Genomic DNA, 10393 nt, shown 5'->3' on the forward strand with positions numbered 1-10393 from the left:
TTTCATGTGTGCCTGGAAGGGTCATTTGGGGGAGAGTGTGCTTATTAACCAAGCGATACAACATAGCAATAGCCAATAGATATAGACTCTTCATTGGAAACTTTAACCATCTAAACATTACCTCACCGCATGACAATTTCATCACCGGGGACTCATGTTAACACTGTTAAATTTGTTCCCATTATGCCAAGAATGATGATGCCAGAAACAGAGATAGTTATAATTGTTGAAGTAAGAATAGCAGTTACAAAGCATAGCTAGAAACAACATATGAAACGAAAAAAATAATCCCTAGTACAGTGCGTTGAAACTTACTGCTTCACTCAGCTTCTGAATCTCAGAGGAGTAATAATCGATTGCATCGACTTTAGAGCCCAAAAGACCGCAGAAACCTGTCTATAATAATACGAAACTTGGATAATGATAGACTGCTGAAAATCAACATGGAGCAGTAATGAAATTTCCTGTACACATTAAACAAACTACTCCACTAAAGGAACATGGAGCCAAATATAAGTCGATAGTTCATGCAAAGATATTACCTTTTTGGTCGGCCTCTTTGAAGTTCTCTCATACTTATTATGGTAGTAAGTATACCAATTTTGTAAACTCGTCTTCTTTGCAACCAATGTTGCAAGCTTATTGGCATTATACACAACCTATCAAAGTTACGTAGTAAAGCAGTAATATGTTATAGAAATTTATGTCACTGCAAATAGAAATGTAATACACTATAGACACCAGCAGTTCCAAAAATTCCAACTTATTATTATAAATTTCCCTGTTTAGTACTACCGATTTTCCTTCTTTCATGCACTACTGCTTCTTAGAATTATCATAGTATACACAACTTGTTAAGGAAACACACCTGATGAGTAAGATAATGATCAGGGTGATTTACGCAAAAAAAATGTTCGACATGCTCACTAACTGATTCATCAGGATCAGGAGGAACATTTCTTACAAGAACCTGCAAAACATGTAAAAGAAAGAAAAATTATATTTAAGTAGTAAATCTGGGATGAGATATAAACTTTTTTGCAGGCATGCACATGTATGTTGATTGTGTCAAACATGACATCAGCTACATATAACGGTCAGAACTGCCCTCTATCTAACACAAACAGCAAACATCCTTTTTATTCTATCAACTTTGAGTAGAACAAGTCCTCAACGAGACCAGAATGGTATAATTTAGGACTTGCAGTTTGGCTCTCAACGTTGAATCCTAGGCATAAGAGGATGTGGTCTATCGAATGGGAGAAGGGTACTTCCTTCATGTAGCCCAAGGTTCAGTGAGCATCCCTAAGTACCCAAACAAACATTTTCAGTTACCCAAGCAATGATGCAAGGAAAGTACCTAAATAATTACATAGACAGAAGATCCAGCAACATCAAATAGCTGAGGGACGAGAAAAGAAAGGGGAAAACCTCAAATATGAGTACCAAATTTATTAGATATTTCACGTAAAAAACCACAGCCTGATCAATAGCAATAGCAGTTAACCAGGTATATGATTGTTCACATTATACAAGATGGATGTCTTTATCTATGTGCTAAAATAATATTAAGTAAACTTTCTCCATTTTCACTGTATGATTTTTGTATGTACATGTTAAAAAGCATAACTTTACATCTGAAATCTGATTAGATATTAATGAGTGATTGTTATAGTCAGAGACGTCTGCATGTCTCTGAAATTTTCATCAAAATGAAAAAAAAAATCTTAACCTGCAATTAATTAGAACCAAATACCAGTTAATGATGATTGGAACTTTTAACAACAGCCTTTTCAAGCTATGGCTAGTTCTACACTCCAAGTACTTGTAATGTTTAACTTAGATATAGGTTGCCAGTATTTGGATATCATGTATGTAGTTGATTCTTTTTTTTTTTCCTTGGTAGGCAGAAATTCTAGTGCATTCAATAAATCAACCCATATAAGATAGTCAACAGTTGTAAATAGATTAGATTTATAAAAGAAAGAGTCATATGTGCATAACAACAATATAGGTATTAAGCACTGGACAGAGCCAAAAACTCACTGTGAATTGATCAGGACGACGATTTTCAGATGCTAGAAATCGCAACCTCATAGCAGCTACAGCTTTGTATTCGGTATATAGCACATAAAACGTCCAAGGGGTGAACACATATGACATAGTGATATGTGCCCACAACCTGAAAAGGGCAAGTTTAGACTCTTTCCAAACTGAGATATGAAACAGATAATTTTATGTGAGTTGCAACTTTTTTATATACAATAATACTCTGGTTTTTGCAAAAGCTGAAAAGCAGAAGAGACAAGGTAATATTTTACTTAGGTGAGAGTCCGAAAACTGGATTTTTATCTCTAACATGCCCCCTCATGCACATATGACTCTTTCGTTTAGTCATCTATAAAATTTCATCAGAGGCTTGAACAATTTAACCCAAAAATGATAGAATGATGGCAGTAAGAGTTTGCCTTGTACTGATATTAGAATGATTCACCAGAGGTTTGAACCATTCAACCCAAGAATGTAAGTAATTACATGAGGACTTTGAGAATAGGTAGCACCAAACAAAAATAATGTAAAAATCAGATTTCAGAACACTTGAAAATTCACGTACAGTAACTCAGTATTTAGTGTAGTTTGCAACCCATTTCGTCAGTGCTGCGTATATATAAGCACAGCTATTGAAATTGTAAAATCCTGTCTCACATTCATCTTTGAGCAAAAATTACTTCACTAGTATGATAGGGAAGTTCTTTGTAGGTGGAGTATAAATACAAATCAAACTGAGACTCCTATCTTTGCCAATATTGTGAATTCCCGATGAAAACCAGATTATTGCATTGGATAAGAAAAAAGTGAAAGAAAAAAAAAACTGTTCCTGACCTTTTTGATCCATCTGGAATATTTGATATTGAGAGCTTGTCAATATCGCTGAACGTTAAATTCCTAATATGCTCCAATGTCCCCCCCGTCCAATTGACAGGGACCAAAACCGAGAAAGCCAGTACTGCTAAGGGGACAGTTATTTTCAAGCTGCACATAAATGTCGTCATATTAGACTGCTGTATCATAGGAAACAACAATATGGAACTGTAAGAACTGCACTAACTCTAACGTAATAATTCCATAGTGTAAAGAAAAATCATGCATTTGATACTCGAAAACGAAACACCTTTTTTCCGAAAGCAAAAAGCAAATAGCCAAATAACAATCGAACGGGTATTTAAGAACTGACCCAAGAAGGTAAATTCGGATATAGACAACAGAGTCAAGTCCAGCATGATCAATGAGCTCAGGTTCCGGCATTCTCAAAGCTGCAGGCATCCAATTCAAGAACTTTATGTATGTCCTCCAATCTAAGTTGAAAAATTTGCTTACAAATGCTCCAGATCGTGTAGGGCTGCTTCTTATCCCTTTACGGTACCATTTCGGGAAGAAAACCCTATCATTAATCGGTTGAAGCCTCAATATCGCAAAAGCCACTAGGAATGCAAATGCAGAGAGAAGATTAATAGCAGCTGAGACAGTAATGTCTTGAAGAGTCGCCATTTCCTTCCTTATTCCCTAACCAAAAGTCATAAAAATGTTAGGCACCATCTTAAAAGATTTGGAAATAGCGAGAAAACAGAGGGAGCAACGGACCTGACAATGGCGTGGCTTTTTTGAATGGAACCTTATACGGAAAACTGAATCGAGGAAACTCAGCAATGAACGAAATTGGATTTGATCGTCTTCGTAGACGGAGGTGAAATTAGGTGGGGTTTTCCTCTTCCTCTTTTCTTGTTGGCTTTTCTTGAGATCGGAGGGTTTTGAGAGACAGAAACGGAAGAGCGCAAGTGATATGGCGGCAAAAAGCACGGAACCAGTTTTGGTGTCGTTACAACTCACATTAACTCCAAAGCCAAATATTTGAAAATTTCTACCATTATGACAGAATTACCCCTTTGACACTTTGACTTTGACCATTTTTTGACATTTTAAGAGCTTCCATATTAAATTCATAATTGATTTTCAATTTAAGCTAATACCATCAAATACATTTTTTTTCCCATTATAATTGATTGTGCATTTTGTTTTCTATCACAAATTATATTTTTTTCTTTATTTTCTTTCCTTACTTTTGAAACATTACTTTAATGCTAATATTAATTTCTTGTCTTTTCTTGCACTAATTACATTTTGTGTGCGTTTGCTTGCAATATAATTAGAGGCAACTGGCAAGTATAGAAGATTAAGATAAGGGTGCGTTAATGGCTAGATTGATTTGGTTCAAGCATGCTAATTAAAATCGATTAAAGATATTATTAATATCCAAATGTCTAGTTTTAGTGGGTTTAGCACTTGCCAAAATTGGAGATACTGCCCTGTGATGGAGGCTTCGGCGAAAAGAGAAAATCCCGAATGATGAAACGTTTTGACAGAATAGAAATTTGGTCATCATAAAATTCCTCTCTATTCACTAAAACACAATACATTACACTGATTTCAATAATAAAAACTTCAAAACCAAAATGAAAAAGGAGGAGGAGGAGGAAGAGACCAACGGTTAGGTTAGCTTTAGAATAGAATGGGAAAGAGATTCGACTATTTTGTTGAAGGAAGAAGGATAGTAACAGTAAATCAATTTTTTTTTACTTTAACAAGTAAATGGTAAAATAAAATTACATTATTTTTAAATGACAATGTGATTATAATATATTATTATATTATATTAATTTTTTTCTCTTATCAAACAATGTAAAATAATTTTGTCACTCACATTACAGGGAATATTAATAACTTGTCTTATAGAAACTGACTCTTTAGTTCAAACTAAATTAGCCTTAATCGAAACTATTAGAGCATTTTGCCGATGAAAATTTATAGAACCTATACATATTCGTTTAGCAACAAGCCTTATAAGAAGGAAGTGTGGAACTATCTTTCTCAATCAAATTTGAGTTTATTCTCTACTTGGCATTTCTCTGTCTTGGTCTCTGCCTTGTTTTGCCATCTCTCTGGTTATTGTCTACATTTTATTCATCAACACCTCTCGAGGGACTATTCTAATCTTTCTCTTTGTTGCCTCTCCATATTTATTGTTTTACTTGTTTGTAACACTACTTCTCTCTTCATCACCGAAAAAATGAAAAATCCCTCAACATTAAGCTTAGCCAAAAATACAAGCTTCATGAACATATTCGTCTAAAGTGCATTAACAAAGGAAGTTGAAATCCTCCATCGCCTTCATGTTTTGTTACCGGAAAATTCTTGATGCTTTTAAGTTGCAATCACTCTTTTTAATGGATGTTTGAAAGTTAAACTACTTTTTTGTTGTCTATTAAGTATCTATTTGACTTTTTTTTTTCGGTTTATCTATCTTTTAAAAATAAAAGTTGGATAAAAAAAATTTTGAAAAGTTTTGTAAAAAAATACTTTTTTTAAGAGTCTGTTGACTTAGATAATAGTTTTTAAAATTAAGCTAAAGCTGTTTAATAAATTATTTTACAAAATTAATTATATAAACTTTAATGTTAGTTAAAATTAATATAAAGAGTATTCATGACATCTTCAATCACTTAATAAACTAAAATGGATACGATTTCAAATATTAAAATTAAAAAAAGTTATAAAAAAACAAAATAGCTCTTAAACTTGTATAATAGTAATAATACTAAATTTTTTGTGAAAAAAAAAGAGAAAACCTTTAAATAGCACTTGAATGCAACTTTAAATTTTAAGTTTTTTTTCTTAATTTTTATAAGAATAAAAAAAATTATATTTTGTTATTCTATTATTGGATTTTTTATTTTTCAATGATCTTTGTAAAAAGAGGGAGATCACGATTTTGTATTAGAGAAGGGTGATTTCCAAAGGAAGAGAGAGAGAGAGGAAAGGGAGAATGATTGAGAGAAAAAGGTATATACTAAAAAGCTACGGTATTTTTAAAGAAGTTAAAGTTTCTTTCTGAAATTTTTCTTTAAGGCTTTTTTTTAAAAATTTTATTATTTAAAAAAAATTTTGAAAACTTTTCAAACTTGATTTCTACTTTTAAAAAGTAAATAAGCTAAAAAAAAATCAAGTAAAAAAAAGAGTTTTTTTTTTATTTAAAAAAAGCATGTTTAGCTTTTTAAGAGAATTTTTATTTTTTCAAAAAATGTCCCTATTTATTAAAAATAATTTCAACATTATCGTATCAAAAAATACACTTCCTCTCTCAATTAATTATTTGTGGAATTTTTTATAATTTATTATTAATTATAAACTTTACTTTATATAAAAAATAATTTTTATATTTTCAAAATTTTATTTTAAATAAATAAAAATAAATTAATTTCTTTTTTCATTATAAATAAAAAAAATTGGTGATTAATAGAAAATAATTTATCAAATACTTTTACATTAATTTTAATCAAAATTAAAACTTATATAAATTATTTTGCTAAACAATTCATCTACAAAAAAAACTTAAAAAATAAAGTTACTTTTAATTTAATTTTAAAAGTTATTGTTTTTCTTAAAAACTTCATAATAATTTTTAAATTAAAAAAAAACATGGTAAAAAAGCCCTAACTCTCCTTTAAAATGTGAAACTAAAGAATCTAAAATGGTTGGTTTATTACATGTAATAATAATAGATCATGTGGTCACGTGGTTACGATTTAAACCGAAAGTTGCAAAATTTCTAATTTTAATGTCTACAAAGGAAATAGAAGAGGAAATAAAGGAGAAGAATTATGAAATAGTAGTTTATTACAATAGCATTATCACATGAAATAAGTACAAAAAAGTGATTGCAACAGCATGGGTGAAATGAAAATAACGAAGGCACATGCAAACAAATGGATTTCACATGCAATGAAAGCAACTGATAGCTTACAGAAAATTATCCCAAGTCTCCCAATCCGCCGTTCCTACTATACATCTCATAGAAATTCCTCTCTCATGACAATCCACGTCAATTAGTTTTCATACCTCAAGCCCAAGAAAATCAGTGTCTATCAACAGGTGGAGACTTCAGGCTAGCCCATAGCTCTGGGACCCAATCTCTTATCGACACGTCATAGTTAAAAGAAAGGACAGAGACCCAGCCTGATCCATTAGTCATTCTAAGCCAATCTGTTCTTTCGTAAATACGCTGGGTAATATATCAAAATTTGTCTGTACTTACAACACGTTTAGCAATCAATTGATGGGCTCATCTCCTAAAACATCTTCCCCTGACGAGCTCGTGCTTCCAATTGTCACTGTCTAATGGTTATATGCTTCCCCGTCGATCTCTTCACTTCCATCATCATCATCATCGTCACAAACTTCTTCATCAGACGACAAAGGCACGAGCCAGCAAGTCCCATGCAAGTGCCCGTTCACACAAACAAAATACTCCAACCTACCGTCACGTGACCCCAGTCGCCTAGCCGCGCTCTTGGGCACGAGCCGAGCCCTCGTCATGCTCCACACGCGGGTGCCACAATAAGGGCACCTCACTCTCTCTTCAAACGCCACTTGTCGTCTAATCAAGCAAGCTCTCGTCTTGGACCTCATAAATCCCCGAAATACCCCCCGATAAATCCCCAAATCATCTTCTTTTTCCCCCATTGGATGCTCGCACGGGTCACTTACAAACAACAAATCACCCCGACACTTCTTGGACAAGAAGCTCCGACCCGAGGTCTTCGAAAATCGAGAAGCTCTCGCGAAGTGACTCGGGGACGGCCGACTCAGCTTGAAATGGCGAGTTGACTCACAACCGCAGCAGTAGAACATGAGCTTTGCGAGAGCGTCCCACCCGCCACCTATTCTTCCATTGGGCGCACCATTAGCCAATGTTGCTACCATGCGCGGTGCGCGATACACGCAGAGCTGTCGCCACAGTAAGCGCTTCGCTGTAGCTCGAAGCTTGCGGTTCAGCGAGGCAGTTACGCAAATGACCTGCAAATCCCATTTTATCGACTCAAGGACGAGAAGAAGTATACGCTCGTCAAGGATCCCCGAGTCCTCCGAGTCAGGACTCGGTTGGTTGAGTCTGCGTCTGTGGGTGGCACTCATTTTTTGGGAGAACACAAACACGGGATAGCGATGGTAACTAAAAGCACCTAAATACCAGTGTCCGGAACTCAATTGGAGGACACGTGTCGCTTGAGAAATGGATGGTTTACTGCTCTAGATCCTGGGCTGGGAACCAGAAACACGTGTTGGGACTTAATTGGAAAGAGGGAGACGCGTGTTAATACAGCATTGCTGAAATGCCGTGCTGGAGAATCGAGGAATAACGTCAGCTGCTAGATTGAGGGTGGGGATCACTCGCCACGTTTCAAAGATTTCTCAAAATCTGAAATATCTTTTTCGTGGCTCAAAAATATCTAAAGGGTTCGACGTGTTGAATGGGAGTTGAGTACGGGACACGAGTGCGCCTTTGTTTATTATTCAGAATAAGAAATTGAGCTCAGCAAGTAGCTGCAATACACGTGGAAAGACGTCAAGAGCACAACTGTTGTCCTTCATTTGTGCAAAGGTTCTTCTGATGTGTGAGCACGCGGTCCGCGTCTCTGGGGTATGGACCGAGAAGGAGACGACGATTCATGACGAGAAGAGAAATGAAAGAGTAAAAGATCGTAGCAGTTGCTTAGGATATGTTCTTGTCTGCGAAACCAACATATTTTGTCAGGAGCAGCATAAATTGAGGCTTTGAGGCAATGATCAGTCTGTCACTTTGTTGCATTTGAGGATGCTTGAGCCCATTTCATTTATAGCCCATAAAGTTATTGATATATATCATCATTACACTCAATTCCAAGATGTAATTGTGAAAATACGTTGGTAAATTTAACACTTGCTCTTTAAAATGAGGAGGGAGAACGCCTAAATTGAGACCCATGAGTCAATTTCACACGATAATGTACAACAGATATTAAACTAACAAAATCTTTTGCTTTTACATCAAATTGACAATATGATACCCTAATCTATTACTTTTGTTGTAGATATTTTGAGTTGTTTACTTTTAAATTATCAACAGTTTTAGTGCTTTCTTTCCAACATCAACAGCAAAGCGCATGTGGCAATCACCGTTTGCTTAGACAGATCTTATTTAGGAGATCTTTATCGAACAAAAGGGGGGGATTGATAAAGAGAAAATTAACAATTTTCTTTCATTATTCTATACATAAGAAAAAAATACAATTTCTTTGGGTCTGGCAGAGTCATTGAATTAATCAGACGCGTTTTGCGGGAGAAGGGAGGAAACTCGGAAAGTCCCCAGAAACAGAAGCAGGCTGTCTTTGTCAGTGGGAGGGAGACAAGACCTGAGCTTGTCAATCATATGATTTGGTGCGTGTACCGCCCACGACGGTCATATCTCTATCGGAGGAACAAACAAAAGACACACGTGGCATTCATTAGCATCTTCAAACTGGGTACTATTAGTAAGTAACGAAATGACTGTCCATAGTGCTCTTCGGACACGTGGTGTGTAGCCAGAATTTCTTGTCGGGACGTGTGGCAAATGGAAAAGCAAGATGGACCACCATCGGACGATGTCTCTTGCACCACTATATAATTTGTACTGGAGAAAATAATAATAAAGAGATTCTCCCGGTCGTTTCTTTGCTAAACCGTCCCAAGTCTAAATATAGCGTTGTTTGGATATTGAAAATTGAAACTAGGCTGGTCCACGCTGCATTTCAATATGGAGGTCAACCAAGTCTATGCAGGCCGGTTCGGGTGGCCGTGTCGGCCCAGTTCTCGGTAGAAAGCAAATCATTCGTAACTCTGGCTGGATTTTCCACTTGACATAATTCATACTCACCATCCTAATTTTCGTGATTCATGACAATTGATAGTCGTTTTAGCCCTCAGCATTGCGATTGGAATTTAAGCTTCGGATTCATACCTTACAACTTAAGTCTTGCCCAGGTCAAGAACACCAACGGCGAAAGCACTCTGCTGAGCCGACACTGACACTGAGAGACGAAAGCTAAATCATATCATGCACATCATGTTTATTTATTATATAGGAAGGTACAAACTTGTTTTGATAAGAAATGCTAAAATGTAAATACTTATATGGTTAGTTTCTCATTTTTAGAAAAATCTATAAAATTATGCAACGTACCAAAATAAAAAATATAGTAGAAAAACAAAATATTCTAAATTACTATTCATTTTAATTTGTTTTTCAATTTTTCATTGTATGTCCCTTTCAGCTCCATTAATTTAATTATTATCTCTTATTATTGGGCTCTTTCTAAGGTAATAATTATTTCTTTTCAATTCATCTTCATATGTATTTTTTTTTTTAGGATCAATTTATCATTGGTAGCTAGCTAAAACCTTAATTAATTAACTCAATCCGAGTTCTAAAGTTTCTTGATATGATTTTTAGTTTAAATATTGAATTATATTTGTTCTCATA

The 10393-nt window shown here is 34.9% G+C and overlaps 2 protein-coding genes across 2 annotated transcripts in view; both read right to left on the reverse strand.

Moving 5' to 3' along the window:
- Positions 1 to 3773, reverse strand: part of LOC110413728 (ERD (early-responsive to dehydration stress) family protein) — an 8505-nt gene extending 4732 nt beyond the window's left edge. Inside the window, exons 1-7 of the mRNA XM_021424660.1 lie at positions 3643 to 3773; positions 3236 to 3564; positions 2884 to 3033; positions 2047 to 2182; positions 869 to 970; positions 543 to 659; positions 316 to 396 (exon numbers count right to left, since the gene is read on the reverse strand). Of these exons, the coding sequence (XP_021280335.1) occupies positions 316 to 396; positions 543 to 659; positions 869 to 970; positions 2047 to 2182; positions 2884 to 3033; positions 3236 to 3549 (900 nt within the window). The 5' untranslated portion in view covers positions 3550 to 3564; positions 3643 to 3773. The remainder of the gene's footprint in view (positions 1 to 315; positions 397 to 542; positions 660 to 868; positions 971 to 2046; positions 2183 to 2883; positions 3034 to 3235; positions 3565 to 3642) is intronic.
- A 2928-nt stretch (positions 3774 to 6701) lies between these two features.
- Positions 6702 to 8726, reverse strand: EDL3 (EID1-like 3). Its single transcript, XM_021424714.2, is given in 1 exon segment — positions 6702 to 8726. A coding segment is annotated over 1 exon segment (864 nt). The 5' UTR covers positions 8029 to 8726; the 3' UTR covers positions 6702 to 7164.
- Between the last annotated feature and the right edge of the window lie 1667 nt (positions 8727 to 10393).

The sequence above is a fragment of the Theobroma umbraticum genome, unplaced genomic scaffold (assembly GCF_002168275.2).
Source record: "Theobroma umbraticum cultivar Fairchild unplaced genomic scaffold, ASM216827v3 scaffold_4.1, whole genome shotgun sequence".
Taxonomy (NCBI): Eukaryota; Viridiplantae; Streptophyta; class Magnoliopsida; order Malvales; family Malvaceae; genus Theobroma; species Theobroma umbraticum.